General features: G+C 42.7%; 1 protein-coding gene across 2 annotated transcripts in view; it reads left to right on the top strand.

Annotated features, from left to right (window-relative positions):
• Positions 1–23,014, top strand: part of sorl1 (sortilin-related receptor, L(DLR class) A repeats containing) — a 238,369-nt gene that overhangs the window by 149,429 nt on the left and 65,926 nt on the right. For both annotated transcript variants that reach the window (XM_085967698.1, XM_085967697.1), the window contains exons 21-32: positions 105–243; positions 1,500–1,670; positions 3,419–3,532; positions 3,904–4,026; positions 5,354–5,473; positions 6,365–6,490; positions 7,473–7,583; positions 9,553–9,684; positions 14,702–14,833; positions 16,615–16,749; positions 19,646–19,798; positions 21,277–21,432. In XM_085967698.1, coding sequence (XP_085823824.1) covers positions 105–243; positions 1,500–1,670; positions 3,419–3,532; positions 3,904–4,026; positions 5,354–5,473; positions 6,365–6,490; positions 7,473–7,583; positions 9,553–9,684; positions 14,702–14,833; positions 16,615–16,749; positions 19,646–19,798; positions 21,277–21,432 — 1,612 coding nt within the window. The remainder of the gene's footprint in view (positions 1–104; positions 244–1,499; positions 1,671–3,418; positions 3,533–3,903; positions 4,027–5,353; positions 5,474–6,364; positions 6,491–7,472; positions 7,584–9,552; positions 9,685–14,701; positions 14,834–16,614; positions 16,750–19,645; positions 19,799–21,276; positions 21,433–23,014) is intronic.

Raw genomic sequence — 23,014 nt, 5'->3', positions numbered from 1 at the left:
ATAAATGCAAACTCTTCCTTTTCTTATTGTGAGGAAGTGTGGAATAGTATGAATGGTGTGCTTGCACTCAATATTAAGACCAAGATGTTCATTACTTTTTTCAGAATCAAATCTACTGGGATGATTGGTCACAGATGAGCATCTTTAGGGCCTATAAGCATGATGGCTCTGGTGTGGAATCCCTGGTCACTGGTCTAACTGGAGTAATGGATATGAAGGTGTTCTACAAGGGCAAGACAACAGGTAGCAGCTTTTATGTAACTTTGGTTATAGTAGGACTTTAGTTTTGCTCCCTGTCTACACGAATGAATTGTGGTGCTTTTTGTTTGCCTGCCATTAAAATGTAAATATAACCCAACGATCGTTTGATAGCACAAAGATTAGATGGCTGGAAAAGGAAATCATAGAAGATTGGGTGAATTATCATTGGACTGTTTAACATATTTTGTTGGACACCAAGGGCACGATTGTGGGGGGAATGAGAGAAATTACATACTGCAGGTTATGCCCAGGTATCGTGCGGAGAGAGCCACCTGATCAACACACACTGAGCTGGGGAGAGGACTCTCCAGGCAAGCAGAATGCTGTGCTGTAATATCACCAGGTCACCTCAGTGCCCGTGTCTCAGCTCTGCAAAAGGAAACAATAGAATGAGTTTCCTCGGTGCCGCTACTCCAGGAATGTATATTGTCTGTTTTGCCAGCAAAATTCAGTTGCATAATGCAACTGTTTTCAAACTTATCCAGAAGCTGCAGTGATAGCCGGCTCTCGCTCCGACCACTTATGATCAACCCTTTGGAATGTACCCAGTTATTTAACAACTTGCCTTTAACATAGAAAAACATTCCTAGGTGCTTCGCAGGAGCGTTATCAGACAAAAATCGACACCGAGCCAAAGGAGGAGATAACAGGAGGGGGTCACTAAAAGCTTGGTCAGGCAGGTGGGTTTTAAGGAGGGTGATGAAGGAGGAGAGAGAGACCGAGAAGTTCAGGGAAGGAATTCCAGAGCTTGGGGCCTAGACAGTTAAAGGCACGGTCGCCAATGGCGGGGCAAAGGGAGTGGGGGAAGCACAAGAGGTCAGAGTTGGAGGAACGCAGATTTCTTGGAGGTTTGTAGGGCTGGCATCCTGAAAAGGATGGATCTGTAAAACTTCTGAGTTTAATATCCTGGTGACTGTGGAAGTGGCAGTACTAGCTAATGGTTACCGTGACACTGAGAAAATCCAATTTTTTCACTTGCACACCTAATCATTGTTGGTGATTCATTCACAGACCTTTTGTTTTCATTTCTGCTGCCCCCTAAGTTGTATCTGTGGTAACATACCCGAACGCTACTCTAGAGCAGCAGTTCACATTGAAATAGAAAATACTGTCTATACACAAGCCCTTCCACATCTGGTAATAGAAAGGTTTGGTGAACTTCAGGTTGGCACCCTTCAATAATAGTTCACGCAACTGTTACTTGTAGCTTTTCCTAACATTCTTTATTTATTTTAAAGGGAGCAATGCATGTATGGAGAATACCTGCAGTTTGCTTTGCCTTCCTAAACCTCACGGCAGGAGATGTGCGTGTCCCGAAGGAGTGAAGAGCACAGTTTTACAATCTGGGGATGTTAGTTGTGAGTGTCCACATGGCTACTTGCTCAGGAATACCACCTGTGTGAGACAAGGTGAGTGCCTGTTTGTGCAGCTAGCAATGCCTAAATACTTTGTGATCACTGGGCCACGATGTCCTTTTTAGCTATTGCCAGTATCAGTGACAGCGTAGAGATTGGTGGTGTGATGCATCGCTGTGCTCCCAGCGGAGGTCGCTACACCCCAGCATATTTAGAAGAACATGAGTAGGAGTGCACCATACCGCCCCTCGAGCCTGCTCCACCATTCAGTAAGAGCTTCTATGTCAACTCCACTTTCCTACCCTATCCCCATATCCCTTTATTCCCTTAGCAAGGAGTTAAGAAAGCTGGGGGGGGGTGATGGGGCGGGAGAACATTGACGAGGAGGATCCCGATTGTTGTTGCCTTGTCTTTTTACTTTCATACCAGATGATTGGAAACAAATAAGATTTTTAATATTTAAGGCAGCATGATTTCAGAAGGTAAAAAGCAAAATACTGCAGATGCTGGGAATCTGAAATAAAAATGGAACATGCTGGAAGCACTCAGCAGGCCGGGCAGAATCTTTGGAGAGGTGAAGGTAGGGTTAATGTTTTAGGTCTGATGATCTGGTTCTGATCAAGGGTCATCAGACGTGAAACGTTAACCCTACCTTCCGTTCCCCACAAATGCTGCCTGACCTTGCTTGGTGTTTTCCAGCATTTTCTGATTTTATAGGGCCTTGGCTGTTGAATTATCGATTTAATTTTAATATTGACATGCAGATGTTGACAAATCTAGGAGCTTTTATGCACTTTGAGAGTAGTCTGTATGTAATTGTCACCAGGAAACAGCAGATGTTAGGATGCAGTTATACTCTAGTTACTGATCTCAGATCAGTAGTTATAGTATCAATTTGCAGCAGGCAGTACCTTGTTTATACTGTCTGGCTGCAATTAACTCTGGTCTGGGAGGGAGAGGTCTGTGCAGGCATGTGCAGAGCAATGCTCCCGGTGGGGAGATTTTAAATGATTTGAGGGTGTAGGTGGGACCATCTTCACTCTTTTTAAAAAAAAAAAAAAACTCCAAATAATTTTGTGTTCAGGAGGTCCATCAGAACATGTGCTCACTTTGTAAACCTGTTTTGTCACCGCATTCGAGCTGTGCTTTAAGTAGTGTCAAGGCAGAGTGGTGTGAGGTGGCCTCACCAAGGGATCCATTTCCTTATACTGTCAGTTTTGCCTCTCTGCCAAGTGGAATCCTCTTAGCAGCGATGCAGAAATGACCATATAAATGTAACCTTGAAATGTAGAGTCCGATTATTAAACTTCATGCTCTCTCGTTGGAGCTAAAATGGCTTCTGAAGCTGCCTTCACACTACATCTGTCATGTTAGTGCAAAGTGAAACTGCTGCCTATCAATACTACAGTTGTACTGTAAATAGAGACGTGTCAACAGTAAAGGAATGTTTGGGTTGGCGATGAAGGAAACTGTCTTGTTTGCAGGTGATTATACATCATCTTGAAGCTGCAAAGATGGGAAGTGCTACAACAAACTTCTGTTGCCTAAACTGGATAAATTGATTTTACATGGAATATTTGTTCCCCTCCTCCTGTTACCCTCCCCCCATAACAATTACTTTCGACACCGTTTCTGGTTTTGTGGCAGGAGTGCGTTTATTGTTCAGTCCCAGCCAAAATCTTACCACCTGCTTGAAATTACCTGATATCCATGTAGCCCTTCCCCCTCCAAGGGCATTAGAACTTCTGCTTTGTCCTCGAGCTGTTCACCTGTTCCTTAAATGTGTGTTTATTTTATTGTAGAACGTGCTTGTCTGCCGCATCAGTACAGGTGCTCCAATGGTAAATGCATCAGCAACATTTGGAAGTGTGATGATGATAATGACTGTGGTGACTACAGTGATGAAAGAAATTGTCGTAAGTACTCTTTGAATTTAGCAGCTGTGCCAAGTATTGTGCAGTTATCTCTGATGGGTAATGCTACAATAACAGATTGCACCTGAGGCTTCACTGGGATGTTTATGTTGCATGTGGGTTGTAGTGGAAGCTCTCGCCTGTTTTGCCGTATAAGGTTATCCATCTCACCTGAGGTTACCTTTACTATGCTAAGCATACTGCTTGTGAAAGACATCTTGCTCGCCACCAAGAGTTTGTAATAATGACATTTGGCTGTCTTGCAGGTTTTTGTCCTCTTGTTAATGCAGGATTCAAAATAATGTGATATTGTAGTGTTATGACGCACAAAGTATAGGTTTAGTAAGCATGAGCACTTTTTCCCCTTTTCACAGCAACAGCTGCTTGCGATCCCAGCTCTCAGTTTAAGTGTCGATCATCGGGGATGTGTATTCCACTGTCGTACAAATGTGATCGTGAAGATGATTGTGGGGACAATAGTGACGAGGAGCATTGCTGTAAGTGACTTCAGGAGCTTTAGTCACATTTATTAAAGAGTCTATAGCAATGAATATGCCAAATCACTAAACTGTGGTACTTATTATTCTGTCCTGTGTAAACCTAAAAGCGCATTTAAAAAAAATTGTTTTCCTAAACCCATATTTTTTCAAGTAATTTATTTCCAGTGTGGAGTTCCTTGCAGTTTGAACCCATCTCCAGCAGAGGGCAGGCACCAACTTCTGTCCAACCAACTGGAAGATATTTGCACTAATTGTGTGAAATTACTTTTCCACCCCCCCCCCCCCCCCCCACCCAGGGGCTAGGGTCTTGCCAGGGGCCTGTGGCTGAGATTGGGAAAGAATCTTGGGCATGAACCTGACTGGGCCATGTTTTGTATTCTAATTTTAGTATATCATCTTAAAACCAAAATTCTACCCTATCTGTTATAATATAATTTAATATGTTCATCTAAAGACAAAAGTAAATGTGATAAAATAGTTGGGGGTTAATTCTTGATGTCTCCCCATCCAAGACGGTGGAATTTGGCTAACTTGTATGGAGGTTTTATGGAAAAATGTAACTGAACAATTTTGATTTCTTGATACTAGTGCTTGATCATTAGAAGTCTTGGTTGTTGTGTTTCTGGGTCATTAACTTTGTGTGAAGCAACCGGTTCTTTGTAAGATCCAGTAGAAGGGCTCACTAGTATTTTACCTGCAATTTTCGGACCTTAAAACGGGTTAACCCATGAAAGCACCTTTTTATTAAAAAAAAAGCTGTCGTCTTGGTTTATATGCATGACTGACTATTTCGTTCTGTTTGGAAAATGTTTTTCCACTCCCACCTTTTTTATGAAGTACGTTGTGGCTCGCAGGCTGGATACAAGTGGGTCCTTCTGCTGTGTGCTGCAAAGAATTTGTTGCTTCTCACAAAGTTAATCATTTAGAAACACGACAAACAAGACTTCTAATGATCGATGTTGGTGTAGAAGTCTTCTCCCCAAGCAGTTCATTATTGACAATCAATGTGCCATCCTCAAATAATTCTGTTTCCCGTCTTCCCATAAATTACAGCCAGCTAAATATGCTAAGGACTTGCGTTTGATAGTAAATTCATTTTATCTAAAATATTCATTAGGATAAAGGAACTGAGCCAAACTTTGTATCTAGCTGCAAAATTATAAAATGTTTCTGTTCTAGTCAAATTGTGAGCAATCTGAAAAAGTTTTTTTAATTTAAAAGGTCACTAAGATTAAGCAAACATATTGAATGGGTCCTTTGTACATAAATCTTATCAAAGTGTAAGCAGTGGCATTGTAATTCTTCCTCCTTGAAACCCCTACAGCATCGAACAACTGTAAGGGTGACGAGTTTACTTGTGCCAGTGGCATGTGCATTCGCTTGTCTTGGAGATGTGACGGGGATAATGACTGCCGAGATTGGTCAGATGAACTGAACTGCACTTGTAAGTAACCATTCACTTATTGCTGTGAACTTCATTTGGATTTAACTTGTTCTTCGTTATTTTGTTCATTCTTTGAAAGACGTGATCCAGTATTCCCCTGGCTCATTTTGGTAAACGTTCAACTGAGCCTTTTAAAAACAGGCAAAGTACCAGAGTTCATTCCCAGTGCATGTGGTTATCCAGTCGGTCAGTTTTATATATTCACAGCAGCTATAGCATCCAGAATGAACTAGTTGAGCCAAGATCCAGTAATAGGTTATAATAACACTTTCTTTTGAAATATGATTGTGTTAAAAATGATGGTTATTAAATTTAAGCAAACGGCAACATTTTGATTTAGTTTCTTATTGGCAGAAATACTATACAATTCTAGCTATGGGGGGGGAAGTGTGAATTGGCTGAGAGAATACTTACAGAATAAGTATTCATTTTATTTTCACAGTATTATATTAGGGTAAACTCCAGTATGAAAACCAGGAATGGTAGTTTGACCACACAGCATTTACGTGGTTTTCAGAAAGCAATTCAATTAATTGATGGTTGGGAGGTGTTTCAGGAAGGAATGGTGTGATGGAAAAGAGGATGATGAATGAATTCTAGTATTTAAACCTTTGTTTCAGAATAAGAAAGTATGACATTTTTAAAATAAGCAAATTTGATTTTGTTTATGGATCACCTGTAAATTAAAAATCTGTGAAAGAGGAACAGATGGAACGCAAAGCTAACCGCTTTGTTAGAAACTCTACCTTCCACTTCTGAAGAACCACGTTTGACTAAAATACATCTTTTCTCTGGCACACTGCAGAGCAGAAATGCATTTTTATCTCCAGAAGTTGCTGTAGATTGCTGGTCTGTCAGGAGAAGCATTAATGCTTCACCATTTCTTTTCAGCAAATAAACACACCTGTGACTCTAGCAACTTTCCATGCCACAATGGACACTGTATCCCACACAGGTGGATGTGTGATGGGGATGATGATTGCCGTGACGCATCTGATGAAGAGCCTGCTCTATGTGGTAAGAATCCTGTGGGTGCAGATAGCTCATTCCCTATATTTCTCTTTTTAAAAATAATCTGGCAGTAGGTAAGCTGAATTGATTAACTAATGAGGTTTTATTTGGTTTAACAGTTGAAACCAGGTTATAGTCTGGTTCTGGTAATGTAATTCAAGCAGGCAGAAACAGGTTAGCTGTGCCTCCGGGGAGGCATTGTGTCGAAATCACAAATACACTAGGGTACAGTATGTACAGGTATTTGGGAGTGGACGTTTGAGGCAGGGGAACAGAAGAAACACAATGTAAATGTTTTAAGTTATCAAAGGTACAAAAGTTTAAGCTGGTCTCGATTTTTATATTAAAAAAATTAACTGCGTAATGTTTCTTTATCAGTGATTTAGGTCTGGGACTAGGAAGTAAAGCATTTTGTTTCCAAGATTTCTGACTGCCTGATTTCAGTCTAATTTGCACAAATTATCTAAATAGATTTACAGCTATTATTGGGTTTAATACACAGTGCAAGATGTGGAAATGTTTTTGTCACTTTGATCTCCAGATAGGCACGTGATCTACATTGAATTGTGAATGGTCATGTGCGCACTAATGATACTTGGTCCCAAGCTGGTTCTTGGGATCGCACAGTTCATTTACCCAGATGCATTGCACCTCTCTTCCGTATAGGAACATGATATGGACAGGCTGCAAACTAATCCATATTCGAACTGTGGAAATCTGCTGCTGTGATAGTAGCAGGTGTGCAGAGACAAGCTGTGAATTTTTGGTCCCTGATCCGTCTGCTTTTGAAAACTTTTTTTCGTTGGTCAACTCATAATTTTATTAGTGATCCAATTACTATTTGAGAAGCCAGTCTTGCAGCTACTGGTATTCTCAACAGTACTGTTCAATGTCTTAACTGGACCGGATTGGGACATGCAATAGTTGTACGTGTCCTTATTAATTCCATTGCATTTGTCTTTTCTCCCACTCCCATCCTATCGCCCAGATAAGGCCGCCTGTAATGGATTTAAGTGTGACAACAGTAGCTGTATTGCAATGACCAAACGCTGCAATGGTGTATCAGACTGTTTGGACAAATCTGATGAGCAAAACTGCAGTGAGTGTTTTTTTAATACCCCTCAACTATAATTACCCTTGCGTAGTTCAGTTTGACAACTCTGTAATGTAATGGAGGTTGGAAATTTTTTGAAGATGTAACTGGTAGAATAGATAAGGGAGAAACCAGTGGATGTGGTGTATTTGGACTTTCAGAAGGCTTTCGATAAGATCCCGCATAAGAGATTGGCGTGCAAAGTTAAAGCACATGGGATTGGGGGAAGGTACTGACTTGGATAGAGAACTGGCTGGCAGACAGGAAGCAAAGAGTTGGAATAAATGGGTCTTTTTCCGAGTGGCAGGCAGTGACTGGTGGGGTACCGCAGGGATCGGTGCTAGGACCCCAGCTATTCAATATATATTAATGATCTAGAGGAGGGAACTAGATGTAATATCTCCAAGTTTGCAGACGACACAAAGCTGGGTGGGCGTGTGTGCTGTGAGGCGGATGCAGAGAAACTCCAGTATGATTTGGACAGGTTGGGTGATTGGGCAGATGCAATATAATGTGGATAAATGCGATGTTATCCACTTTGGTAACAAAAACAGGAAGACAGATCATTATCTGAACGGCAATAGATTGAGGAAAAGGGGAAGTGCAACGAGACCTGGGTGTCCTTGTTCACCAGTCGCTGAAGGTAAGCATGCAGGTGCAGCAGGCGGTTAAGAAGGTGTATGGTATGTTGGCCTTCATAGCGAGAGGATTTGAGTACAGGAGCAAGGATGTCTTGCTGCAGTTGTACAGGGCCTTGGTGAGACCACACCTTGAGTATTGTGTGCAGTTTTGGTTGCCTTATCTGAGGAAGGATGTTCTTGCCATGGAGGGAGTGCAACGAAGATTCACCAGACTGATACCTGGGATGGCAGGAATGACGTATGAGGAGAGATTGTAGGCTTATATTCGCTAGAGTTTAGAAGAATGAGAGGGGATCTCATTGAAACTTATAAAATTCTAACCGGACTAGACAGACTAGATGCAGGAAGGATGTTCCTGATGGCGGGGAGTCCAGAACCAGGGGTCACAGTCTAAGGATAAGGGGTAAGCCATTTAGGTCTGAGATGAGGAATTTCTTCACCCAAAGAGTGGTGAACCTGTGGAATTCTCTACCACAGAAGGCAGTTGAGGCCAACTTGTATCTAACTCCTTCTTGAATATATTTCAGATTTCTTAAGGCTAAAGGGATATGGGGAGAAGGCAGGGACAGGGTACTGAATTTGGAAGATCAGCTATGATCTCATTGAATGGCGGAGCAGGCTCGAGGGGCCGAATGGCCTACTCCTGCTCCTATCTTCTATGCTTCTATGGAACATCAATGCTTAACAATGGTGCACTAAAAGCTTCAATATAGCACTTAACCAAAATGTTAATTCAAAATATTGTGATAAGTCCTATATATGATAAAATACGCCTGAGTACTTTTGCATGAGTAGAAAGGATTGGAAGACCAGTTCAAAGTCAAACTAGTGGTATCTTTCTCCATTATCATAGCTAATAATTAACAGGTCATTTTTGGCCGGAAGAATTTCAGTTTATACTAGAATTTGTATGTGGCATTGTATCCGCATTTTACAAGGTTAAATTACTGTATAACTTGCTCCTTAATATTGATTGTCGTAGGAATCTTGTTTCTGTATTCCCAAGACCCAAGTGATTGCACTGTTGTGTTTTTTTTCTTCCTTTTGGATTTAACCTGTTCTAAAATGCTCAAATGACTGACTTAAAACTCAGACAATGCACGTTTGTTATTCCAAGCCGAAAGGGACTTGCAAAGTATTTGCGATTCCCGTTTTCCCAGGGATGAACAGCGAGGCATTGCTGGGCTTTCTAATGACTTATCTTTAACATAAAGCACATTGAGATATCTCACTGCATGAGTGCTATAGAAATGCAATTGGCTGTTTGTATTTACAAGTTAAACCTGGGTGTCTAAGGAGGCTCACTGTGTTCTGTTTTACCATCACCTTCTCAGATCCGTTGTGCTCTCAGTATATGGATTTTGTCTGTGAGAACAAGCGGCGGTGCCTGCACAGCTTCATGGTGTGCGACGGAATCCGACAATGTGAAGATGGTTCAGATGAAGATCCCAACTATGCACATTGTTGTATGTTTTTTTTCTGTTTTCTAGTACTGTACCATATTAAAACCATAGTGAAAAAATCTGCTGAGGATGACTTGCTAAAAGTATTTCTGCTGTACCACCTGCAGTCAAATTGGGCTACCTGATCCAAGGTTGTACATTCAGCTACCTGATCCATGTGGTCAACCTTCATGTGTGAGCCTGGTCACTGAGTGGCAATTGGCTTATTCAGCCGTAAATGGCATCACATCCGAGTCTGGTCATCAGCTTACCTAGCATGCGCACACCTATCCTTCCAGCAGGAGTAAGTGACTAGTGATCAGGCGCAAGTACATAGAAACATAGAAGATAGGAGCAGGAGTAGGCCATTCGGCCCCTCGTGCCTGCTCCGCCATTCAATGAGATCATGGCAGATCATCCAAATTCAGTACCCTGTCCCTGCCTTCTCCCATATCCCTTGATCCCTTTAGCCTTAAATATATCCAACTCCTTCTTGAATATATTTAATGAACTGGCCTCCACCACCCTCTGTGGCAGAGAATTCCACAGGTTCACCACTCTCTGGGTGAAGAAATTCCTCCTCATTTCAGTCCTAAATGGCTTACCCCTTATCCTTAGACTATGACCCCTGGTTCTGGACTCCCCGGCCATCGGAAACATCCTTCCTGCATCTAGTCTGTCCAGGCCTGACAGAATTTTAGAGGTTTCGATGAGATCCCCTCTCAATCTTCTAAACTCCAGTGAGTATAAGCCCAATCGACCCAATCTCTCCTCATACGTCATTCCTGCCATCCCAGGTATCAGCCTGGTGAATCTGCGCTGCACTCCTTCCATGGCAAGAACGTCCTTCCTCAGATAAGGCGACCAAAACTGCACACAATACTCAAGGTGCGGTCTCACCAAGGCCCTGTACAACTGCAGCAAGACATCCTTGTTCCTGTACTCGAACCCTCTTGCTACGAAGGCCAACATACCATTTGCCTTCTTAACCGCCTGCTGCACCTGCATGCTTACCTTCAGCGACTGGTGCACAAGAACACCCAGGTCTCTTTGCACTTCCCCTTCTCCCAATCTATTGCCATTCAAATAATAATCTGCCTTCCTGTTTTTGCCACCAAAGTGGATAACCTCACATTTATCCATATTATAGTGCATTTGCCATTTTTCTGCCCAATCACCCAACCTGTCCAAATCGTACTGGAGTTTCACGACATCCTCCTCACAGCATACCCTCCCACCCAGCTTTGTGTCGTCTGCAAATTTGGAGATATTACATCTAATTCCCTCGTCCAGATCATTAATATATATTGTGAACAGCTGGGGTCCTAGGACCGATCCTTGCGGTACCCCACTAGTCACTGCCTGCCACTCGGAAAACGACCAGTTTATTCCAACTCTTTGCTTTCTGTCTGCCAACCAGTTCTCTATCCAAGTCAATACCTTGCCCCCAATCCCATGTGCCTTAATTTTGCACGCTAATCTCTTATGCGGGACCTTATCGAAAGCCTTCTGAAAGTCCAAATACACCACATCCACTGGTTCTCCCTTATCTATTTTACCAGTTACATCCTCAAAAAATTCCAGTAGATTAGTCAAGCATGATTTACCTTTTGTAAATCCATGTTGACTTTGTCCGATCCTGTCACTGCTTTCCAAGTGCTCTGCTATTACATCTTTTATAATGGACTCTAGCATTTTCCCCACTACCGATGTCAGGCTTACCGGTCTATAATTCCCTGCTTTTTCTCTACCACCTTTTTTGAATAGTGGGGTAACATTAGCTACCCTCCAATCCATGGGTACTGTTCCAGAGTCTATCGAGTTCTGGAAGATGACCAGCAATGCATCTACTATTTCTAGGGCCACTTCCTTAAGTACCCTAGGATGTAGATTATCAGGCCCTGGGGATTTATCGGCCTTCAGTCCCATCAATTTCCCTAACACCATTTCCCTACAAATACTGATTTCTTTCAGTTCCACCCTTTCATCAGACCCTATGTTCCCCGGCATCTCTGGGAGGTTATTTGTGTCCTCCTTTGTGAAGACAGAACCAAAATATGTATTTAGTTGGTCTGCCATTTCTCTGTTCCCCATTATAAATTCCCTTGATTCTGACTGCAAGGGACCTATGCTTGACTTCACCAATCTTTTTCTCTTCACATATCTATAAAAGCTTTTACAGTCAGTTTTTATGTTTCCTGCTAGCTTACTCTCATATTCTCTTTTCCCTTTCTTAATTAATCCCTTTGTCCTCCTTTGTTGAATCCTAAACTGCTCCCAATCCTCAGGATTATTGCATATTTTCTGGCCAATTTATATGTCCTCTCCTTGGATCTTATGCTATCCCTAATTTCCCTTGTTGGCCACGGTTGAGTCATCTTTTTTGTTTTATTTTTATGCCAAACTGGGATGAACAAATTCTTTAGTTCATCCATTCGGTCTTTGAATGTTTGCCATTGCCTATCCACCGTCAACCCTTTGAGTGCCATTCCCCAATCAATCCTACCCAACTCGCTCCTCAGACCATCGTAGTTTCCTTTATTTAAATTGAGGACCCTTGTCTCTGAGTCAACTACTTCATTCTCCATCTTAATGAAGAATTCATATTATGATTGCTCCGACCCAAGGGGCCTCGTACAACAAGATTGCTAATTAATCCTTTCTCGTTACATAATACCCAGTCTAAGATGGCCTGATCTCTGGATGGTTCCTCGACATATTGGTCCAGGAAACCATCCCGTAAACACTCCAGGAATTGCTCCTCCACAGTATTGTTACTAATTTGGTTAGCCCAATCTATATGTAGATTAAAGTCACCCATGATGACTGCTGTGCCCTTATTGCATGCTTCTTTAATTTCCCTGTGGCGGAATGTCTTTACCCACACCTTTCTTGCCCAGTTGCCACCCAGGGCACTGAGGCCAGTTATAGTGGCCCCATTTGCTACCCTGGTGGAGGTCAGCAAACTCAACACAGAGCAGGAATCAAATCTGGGACCTTCTAGTCTAATATAGTATTACACCAGTTGATGCCTTTGCCCAACAAGAAAATGTAGGCTCGATTATAATAGCCTATTTAGTCCTAAACAATGTTCCCTGTAAGTGGCTGCGCAGTAATGGGAAAGATCCCGCGCAGGCCGCTCACCGGCTTCTCCATTGTAGATACCGCGCATGCGCGGAAATTTAAAGGGACCGCGCACTAAAAGAAACAGGCCGCGCAGAACAAAGCGCAGCTCACAGGGAACATTGGTCTTAAAGTACTTTGATTGATTTGTGAAACTTTTCCATCACCTCTTGTGCCACGTAGAGATGAGAATAAACATCTGCCATAGTAAGAGATATCTATACAAACTGAATGTGTAGCAAATATCTATTTCAAGATTATTTTCACAACTGACTATAATCTACAGCTATGTTTATTGTACATCTGAGAAACATTAAACTCAAACCAAGCACATCACAGAATAACAAAGGTAATTGGTAAAATACTGACTGGGTGGTTGGAATTTGAAAAATGCATAGAAAATATCAGATTACATAAACCTTTCATTTCCCTTTTCTCAGAAAAATAGTTGAATCACGAGTTCAATCCCAAATGTGACTTGAGAGTTTCCCAGTGGTGATTGTAATTGTAGGAGCTACAACTGGTTCTTAACTACATTTCCCGCTACTTTCTAGTTATCTGAAAGGACAGATTTAAGAAGAAAAACTGTAAATCTGAAATAGAAAAAAACCAAAAAATGCTGGAAGCAAGAATTGTTTTTGGTCAGCCAGGTGCCTGACCGGTATGGACGTCCATTACCACGCTTCATCTCCCAGACACACTACTGAAAAATCCACACCAGTTCATCCAATATTGAGTGTGATCACTCTTCCTATAGGGACACTTCCAAGTCCAAAGCGCATCAGCACAGACTAGCTATACCTGAGGCTTGGGGATCCTCTGTGTGCACAGGAGTATTACAGGTGCTAACTGAGAGAAAACTGTGCAGTTTACCAGCACAGTGAACTAGGAAGCTTACTTGTGTAGCTAGGACCACCTTCTCCATTTGGATGTCTAGCTTGGACAACCCTCTCCATTTGGGTGTCCAGCTAAGACTACCCTACCCATTGACTTGCAGGCTTATATGGAGCATGGAGATCTCTGCCCATTTTCTGTGATTGGCCTACCCCTCCAGGTCCCACTAATGAGTTAGGCTGGCTACTTAACAGTGCAATGGAGAGCAGTGGACCTGCCTGCATCTGGATTACTGAGTCTGACCTGGAAGGTTGACTCTTGCAGTCAGCAGGTTTTTCGATGAAGAGAAAAGACTGGTTAATGTTTTGGTGGCGATCCTTCATCAGGACCAAAGTGCGTAGCAACTAGAATTATTTTCCCAAAGAGAAATACTGGAAGTCTGAAATATAAACAGAAAATGCTGGAAATACTCAGCAGGCCAGGCAGTATTATTTTCACAACTGACTGTAATCTGTAACAATATTTATTATACATATGAGAAAGATTGAACTAAAACCAAGCAAGTCCCAGATAATAAAGGTCATTTAATTGGTAAAATATTTGCTGCATGATTGGAATTTCACAAAGACTAGAATTTGAGAGTAAGCTGGAAATACCAGCGGGTCAGTCAAGTTGCAGAGGAGAGAAGGAAACACTTAACTTTTTGGACCTTTCAGAACTGGTGAAGAGTTCCCCCCCCCCCCCCCCCCCCTCCCGAAACGGTAACCTGTCTTTTTTAACCTCTGGTCTACTTCCAGCATTTATTGCTTTCATCTTTAAAGAATAGTTTAGCTATCCATTAAGAAATTGAATAGTCCAGCAAATTGGGAGGTTCTTCCCGTTAAAATGTTACAGGTGAAAAGTACACAGGAGTACACTAAAACTTTGAGCTGGTGGCCATATTTGCCAGCACATAGTTAGTATCGAGACCTGTACCTTGCAAGTATGATGTGTAATCCGATTGCTGGGCTTGTTTGTAAACTAGCAGGTTGCCAATTAATAAATGGCATTATTCACACTTTGCTATTGATGCTTATATTTACAGCACAGGCAGCTGAGTTCAGTAGAACTTGTGAGCCCTTCAGTTTCAGATGCTCGAATGGGGTGTGCATTAGCATGGAATGGAAGTGTGATGGGGTGGACGACTGTGGAGACTACTCCGATGAAGCAAATTGCAGTAAGTAGGAAAGCATACTTGCGTAAAGCCTGGTCATTGGTGAGCATGCTCCAAAATCTATGCATGTCGGAAACTGCCACATAAAATACTTAACTGCTGTAGTATAACTGGGGGGGGCAGGGGGGTACTTTCCGGAGTTTGAGCTATTTCCTAATTTATTATTTTTGGCCAGCCAGGTGGAATAAACGTAGCTTTGTGTTGGTGTTCGAATCTGAGAGTCTGAGAAATCTGCACCCTATTTGGCCAATATTGATTGCACACTTTGTCCCCACAGGGAAACTTTCCCCATTACCTCCCTCTGGAGAGTGTTTGGTGCAGAGCCATAGCTTGGGGACTCCCAAGTGTGCATATGGGAACTGTTGGAGGTTAACGAGCTCAAAAAATGTGCCGCATACCTAATGAGGTTCCTGCTGCTTGTCCACGTTGCCCTTTAAGGCTTTGATTTGCAGGATTAGGAATCAAGTAAGAATCGCAACCCCATTGACTGGTCTACCTCTCCAGGTGCCATTAGCGAAGCAGACTGCTGGTCAATGATCTACATTTCCATGAGTACTGTGAAGTTACCTGTCTCAAATACTGGGTTACCACGTTTCTCACGTCGGGTTAACGTGGTTCCAAACCTCCAACACTTGCGTGCTTCATCTTAGAGTCACCTAGGTCTTAAAAAGTTCACTGTGGTGCCAGTGCAGTTCAGAATTTTAGAGCGCAACTTTCAGGTTTAATATTTTCCTTAGTTGTGTGGCATTGATATTTAGTACCTGGAATGTGGAGGCTCAATGTCCTGTCTATTTGTAATGTAATGCAATGCTGATGAAGGTTCTGTTTAAGAGTAAGGGGACGAAATTGGCTGCCTTTGTGCCTCCTGTCAGCTCCCCCCAAGGGGCGCAAGTGGCTTTGCGACCAGGCGGAGTGCTGAAATCGATTCCCGCCATATTTGGTGGAAGTTTTGTGGCGGCGCTAGTGTTGTGCCCCGATCTCCTTTGCCCGGAGATCGTGACGTCGTCGCTGCGCACATCATCCCGGTAGCGCCCTGGAACTAAATTGACTTCCGCCCCCTGCAGCAGCGCCAGTCAAAAACCTCGACAGCTGCAGGAGGTGTGCATTGGGTGGCCGGCCGCTTTGGGGCCATGGTTAACGGCGAGGTGGCTGAGGGAAGTTTAAAAAAAAAAATTACCTTGTTCCTGGTTTTTTTCGCGGGTTCCGGCCTGCGATCGATCAGCCCGGCACTCTGCTGATCCCAGCTGCCTTGGTGATCCAGGTAGGTACTTTTCATATTGCAGAGCCTGCAGCGATGGCCCTTCCCTTTAAGGGAGGGTAGGAGCCTTTGAACGCGGCATCGCTGCTCAGCCCAGCGTGCAACGCTGCTGAAGTCTCTGCCCAGCCTGCGCTTGATTTATGGCTCCACTTCCTTCCTGGAGCGCAAAACCATATTTTTTAAAAGTTTAGAAACATTTAGTTTTTTCAACTTTTAAAAATTTATCGCCCCAAACAGGGCTATAATGAATTTCTCCCCCCCAGTTGTTAGTCATCCTCAAGCCAGCTGTCACTAAGGTGAAATATAGTAGATTTAGGGTGGGCAGCTATCCAGTTAATTGTTTACTAAATGTTCTAACCATGTTCTATCCATCATTAGCTGATTGTTCTTTGGGAAGCCATTGTTTGAGCTTTACAATACAGTGTAAATCATTTTCTTTTTTTCTTACACTTATTATCAAGTTGCTAACCATGTCAAAAAAATCTTTCCTTATCCAGTATTTTATATGGTTCTTGCATCTTTACAGGAAATCCCACTGAAGCACCTTCTTGCACAAGATATTTTCAGTTCAGCTGCCGGAATGGAAACTGTGTTCCGACATGGTGGAAGTGTGATCGAGAGAATGACTGCGGAGACTGGTCTGATGAAGATGGCTGTCCTGGTATAAAAATTAAATTAATTAATGTGATTGTGGATATTGTTTGTGGGTGGAATGCAGGGCACCAGACTGACTAAAATATTTGCAAATATGGTAGATGGTGTGGCCTTTTAACACCTGCCTCTGCATTCTGTGACTCACCACAAAACAACTGCTCATTTGCATTTATCTTGCTATTAAAGTGCCGCAGCTATGAATTAATTGCAGTTGAGGAATAGAATCCTGTATTGAAATGAAAATGGTTCGTTTCACTTGGTTGCAATTCTTTGAGGCAGAAAGAGAAAGGCAGAAGATTTAGAAACCGGGAACAAAGAGAATGGAACAAAACTTAAATATGAAAATTGAGTAAGTGTGTATAATATAGTTAGAGAAAGAACTTGCATTTATACAGGACCTTCCATAGCCTTAGTCTATGGGTTACTTTTGAAGTTCAGTCACTTATGACTGAATGTGGCAGCCTATTTGTGCACAGTGAGGTCCCACTTAGTAGCAAATGAATGTATTTTTAGATAACTTTTTTGTTGGAGGTGATTAATGGTGGAATGTTGGGCAGGATGTTGGGAGATCTCCCTGTTGTTGCTCAGGCGGTAGTACGGGGTCTCTTGTGTTCACCTGAGCAGGTAAACAGGGTCTCGGTTTAATATCCCCTTTGACAATGCCGAGCTCGCAGTACTGCACTGAAGTCTCAGTTCACATTGGCCCAGAAATTGGTGTCGGGGGCTTCCCGCGGGTGTAAGGCCCCGACCTACACTTACATAGCGTGCCGACAGTTGAAGCCTGGCCCTGCGTGGATTTCCTGTCAGTGGCCCAGTTCAGCTCCCAGCGCGCTGTGCTTGCGTGATCCAGCGACGTAGTTAGTGCGATGAGCCGGCTGGGATCACGTGAGCACTGGGCAACCAATCGGAGGTTGCAAAAGTTCATTCATGAGTTTGATAGTAAGAACTGTCAAACTCATGAAAACTCCGGGCGCCCAAAACAGTACTTAAACTTCAAATAAAAGTTTTAAAAAATCCCACTAATTAAATGAACTATTAATAACTGTAAAAAAAACTATTTTGAACAATTATTCAAATTTTTGAAAAAAATAATTTTTTAACAAATCGGGTCTAAAAATACAATTACCTTACTGTAAATTCTTTAAAAATAATGAACCTATGGAAAAAAATTTCTAACTTTAATTAATAGACCACTTACCTTTTAAAACCAAGTCCTTACGTCTGCTTTTTTCACGCGTAAAAACCGGAGGCCTTCAGGCACGGGCAAAGCTTAAAAAAAGGAATTTCAGCGCGCTCGCGCAGACTCCTGCACGCACGCATTCGACCTCTCAACCCCTTGGTTCAAAGGAAAGGAAATGCCGGTTTTCCATGCATGCTGAAAACCGGCAATTCCATCGGGCCCGTCCGTACTCGCGCGTTGGGACCCGAATTACTGGGCCATTATGTGCTCAAGTCTGCATTGGGGCTTGACCCCACAACCTTCTGACTCGGGTGAGCATGTGATCTACTGAACCAAACTGTCACTTTGGATGGCAAAGAGAAATGAAGTGATGTCTAGAATAAGTGAAAGGTAGGGGGTGGCTGTGAAGGAGGTAATAAAAATAGACAAAGAAAGTGAAGGAAATTTCCCCAAGCAGATTAACTTGTAATTTTATATCACATTCGTTAGTGCATTTATTTAGTTCTGCAGGAAACAAAAGCCCAGTTATGGTTTTAATCCAGCTAGTCAGAAAGTTTGTTCTGTTGACTACTAACTCTTTGAGCTGGTGACAAATGTTTGCAAGCACAAACAGCTAGTATCAAGCCCTGTAACTTGCAGGTGTAACTTTCTTCACATCCATTTTATGTAGTCTATTTGCTGGATTTGGTTTTTATACTGACAGGATGACCTATTATAAACCATAACCATCTGCTGTGTAATTTTTCAGCACTTTCGTAGTATTTTATTACTAAAGGAATTTCACACTGCACAAAATCGTACCTCAGTGCAAATGTATGACCATAGTAATCCTGATGATTGAGTCATGGATATATAGTCACAATGATAGCAGAAGAGCCCAAAAAGCAGTGAAATGGTATTTAAATTCTTACTCTGGTACATAAATGAGCACTGTATTCAAACAAGTGCTTTGTGAGGAAGGGGAGAGAAAGCAGAACTCTTCAAATAAAAAATGGTCAATCTCTTTTTGCTTCTCCTCCAAGAAATGGCCAGTTTCTTCTATGATTTCTTCTATGATGCCTTCCGTGCTTTCAATAATAGAATGATTGAAGACATGTACTGAAATGAAAGAAAGACTTGCATTTATATCGTGCTTTTCACGACCAGTGGACATCCCCAAAGCGCTTTACAGCCAATGAAGTACTGTTTGAAGTGTAATCGTTGTTGTAATGTAGGAAACGCGGCAGCGAATTTGCGCACAGCAAGCTCCCACAAACAGCAATGTGGGATAACTATTGGCCAGGACACCGGGGGGTAACTCCCCTGCTCTTCTTCCAAATAGTGCCACGGGATCTTTTATGTCCACATGAGAGAGCAGGCAGGGCCTCGGTTTAATGTCTCATTCGAAAGATGGCACCTCTGACAGTGCAGCACTCTCTCAGTACCGCGCTGGAGTGTCAGCTTAGATTTTTATGGAGTGGGACTTCAACCCACAACCTTCTGACTCAGAGGCAAGAGTGCTACCAACTGTTATGGTTATGACCAGTTCCTGCTTTCTTCCCTTTCCTTGTCTCAACTGGTGCCCATATCTCAGCAATGAATCAATGTCTTGAGAAGAAGAGGGGGCAAAATTAGCATAAAAAGGAAGGGATGATTTTCGATATGGAAGTTCAGCTTACAGTTGATGACTTACTTCAGGCCCCAAAAGACTTCTACTTTGCTTTTGTATTTACAACTGCTTCAGGTTGGATTCCAGACACTACTGAGGTTCCTTCGACTTGTGGCCCCAACCACTTCAGATGTAATTCTGGGGGATGTATCGTAAACCATTGGGTGTGTGATGGATATGAAGACTGCCCGGATGGTTCTGATGAGGAGGGTTGCCCCACCTTTTCAGGTAAGTAACAATAGAGATAGCCTGTCTATACTTTTGCTGCTTAAGATCTTGGCTTCTTTGGAAATATGTATTGTTGGCAAATGTTGGACAGGATTCTTTGAAGCATCTTTCTTGTGAATTATCTGAGTTGGGAGTGTCCATCGCTGTCAGTATGTGCAAAGCAGAAATATGTTTCATTCCCCAATATTGCCATGCTAATTTTGATCAGGGAAAATTTAAATCTACCTCACTAGTTCCAGACTATAGTGGGGGCTCATTGAACATGAATTAGTGATGCTTTAAAATCAATACCAAGTTGATTCCTGGGAGTTTCCAAGATGTGCTGAGTTTTATTCAAATGGTTGAGATATTGTAGCTAGTACCATTCTCTAGTACAGATATATAACTAATCACTGCGAAATGTTGAGTTGGTTAAAGGTGAAACTGTTTATATTGTTGGTGCCAGTGCCAGCAATTGCTGATGAGATGTTAAACGTCATGACTTGCTGGAACACTAAACAATTCAGTGTTGCTTTTTGGCCATGATGCTGTTGTTTAAAAGGCTGCTTATATATCATGTATTTTAACTGAGGTTTCCATCTCAGTCAGGCCATCAATTGGAGACTTGATTTTCTTTCTTCACGTGAAAATGTTCGAGGTCTTGAAAGCAGTTCACTCCACTCTTGGATCACGGCCTACTGCAGTTTTATTTTGATGACCGTAGTTTACAGTAGCGGGCCGTGCTGCCCTTTTTAAGTTGACCCTGATGTGCTTATTTTTAACTGAACAGCTGTGTATCTAGGATAATAGCTCACTCAACTTGTATTTAGTGTCAAGATAATCAAATGGTTCAGATGATCAACTGAAAGTGAGAGGCGAGCAGCTCAAATTTGAGGAACTGGGTGGTACAATGAGTTAGCGAGTTCTACTTTTATCTCTGGGGAGCGCGTTTTAGATCCAGCACAGATTGATGGGATAGAATTCTCCTTAAGTTTCCTACATTATGTTTGAGTAGTCTCAACCCTATTTCCAGTGGGTGTGGGACCATAAAACTGCTAATTTGACATTAAATTGGCAACCTCTCTGAGGTCACAAGAATGGCTGCTACGGAAAAATTAATGCGCTTCGCTACTGTGGGAAATAATGATTCACACTTGTGAGGTTGGGAGAGGGTTGAGGGAGCGTTACTCCACATCCAACCTATGCTATAACCTGACCTGGAAGTTGTATAATCTGATACATTTCCTGAAATAAAAACTGTTTCATTTTCAGTGCTAATATCCATCATCTTCAAGCACACAATAAATGAATTTATTTTTAAAAATTGTTTATTTGTGAAGCACCTCTCGTGTTAACCACTTTATAATGCAATCAGAGTTGATCGATAAAAGCCTCCTTTATTCACTGGGTGCTAAATTAAGTGCCCTTAACCTTAGTCTGGGATTTATGTGGCGGTGTTAAAAGCTATGGCATCTTATGATTGTGTTCTGTATTGACAGTAAATAGAACAACCATTTCCACCACCACGGCACAACCTGCTGGGAGGTGCAGCATCTCGGAGTTCCGTTGTTTTCGAGGCCGTAACTGCATTCCCAACTGGAAGCGATGCGACTCATTCCGAGATTGCCGTGATGGATCGGATGAACTCAACTGTCGTGAGTACTTCTATTAAATCAAACCTGCATCAGAGGCTATTGAGTTAAATTGTGAATTAACAGAATGAAAGGGTGCTTCAAAGGTTTCATTTCAGAAGCAGGAAGCAGTTTAAAATCGAGCTGTTTCAAGGCCAGTTAAATTTCTGTAACTGGTTACTTTCTCACTTTTCTCCACCCCCATCAGTGTCCTAGGCCCAACCATCTTCAGCTGCTTCATCAATGACCTTCCCTTAATCATAAGGTCAGAAATGGGGATGTTTGCTGATGACTGCACAGTGTTCAGTGCCATTCACAACTCCTCAGATAATGAAGTAGTCCATGCCCGCTTGCAACAAGACCTGGACGATGTTCAGGCTTGGGCTGACAAGTGGTAGGTAACATTCACGCCACACAAGTGCCAAGCAATGACTATCTCCAACAAGCGAGAGTCTAACCACTGCCCCTTGACATTCAATAGCATTACCATCGCCGAATCCCCCACCATCAACATCCTGGGGGTCACCATTGACCAGAAACTTAACTGGACCAGCCACATAAATACTGTGACAACAAGAGCAGGTCAAAGGCTAGGCCCCGGGACGTCGGTACCACGGCGGCTGAAGATTGTCGGGCAGGAGTGCGGGAAAGGTGGAGCGAGGCGAGAGCGGACCCTATTGTGATGGCGCCGATGAAGATGGCTGCCGTCCTTGCGGGCTCCGTACGTACCAGGCAGCTAAGTGTCCTTTGCTGCTTGGTGCGCTCGGCTCGTTAAGAAAAAAGCATTTCATTGACTGGATTTCACTTGTTGTATTTGGTTATGTGACAAATAAAATTGAAATGATTAATTATTGAAATTATTCGGTATTCTGCGGCGAGTGTCTCACCTCCTGACTCCCCAAAGCCTTTCCACCACCTACAAGGCACAAGTAAAGAGTGTGATGGAATACTCTCCACTTGCCTGGGTGAGTGCAGCTCCAACAATACTCGGGAAGCTTGACACCATCCAGGACAAAGCAGCCCGCTTGATTGGCACCCCATCCACCACCTTAAACATTCACTCCCTCCACTACTGGTGTACCATGGCTGCAGTAAGCACCATCTACAAGATGCACTGCAGCAACTCACCAAGGCTTCTTCGGCAGCACCTCCCAAACACATGACTTTACCACCTAGAAGGACAAGGGCAACAGGCGCATGGGAACACCACCACCTCCAAGTTCCCCTCCAAGTCACACACCATCCTGACTTGGAAGTATATCGCCGTTTCTTCATCGCTGGGTCAAAATCCTGGAACTCCCTCCCTAACAGCACTGTGGGAGTACCTTCACCACACGAACTGTAGCGGTTCAAGAAGGCGGCTCACCACCACCTTCTCGAGGGCAATTAGGGATGGGCAATAAATGCTGGCCTTGCCAGCGACGCCCACAGCCCATGAATGAATTAAAAAAATAAAAAAAAAATCACATTGGAAAGACTTGCATTTATATGATGACCCCCTTCTGGCCTATTATGTCTGTATATGTACTGTGACACTGACTGGTAGATTTGGACTTATCCCTTTGTTTCCCTGTAACAGGTAAGCTGAGATATTGGTTTGATCGGC

Source organism: Somniosus microcephalus, chromosome 26 (assembly GCF_052327205.1).
Source record: "Somniosus microcephalus isolate GS21.2 chromosome 26, FLI_Smic_1.0, whole genome shotgun sequence".
In the NCBI taxonomy this organism is placed as follows: Eukaryota; Metazoa; Chordata; class Chondrichthyes; order Squaliformes; family Somniosidae; genus Somniosus; species Somniosus microcephalus.
This window is presented reverse-complemented; position numbering and strand designations above follow the sequence as displayed.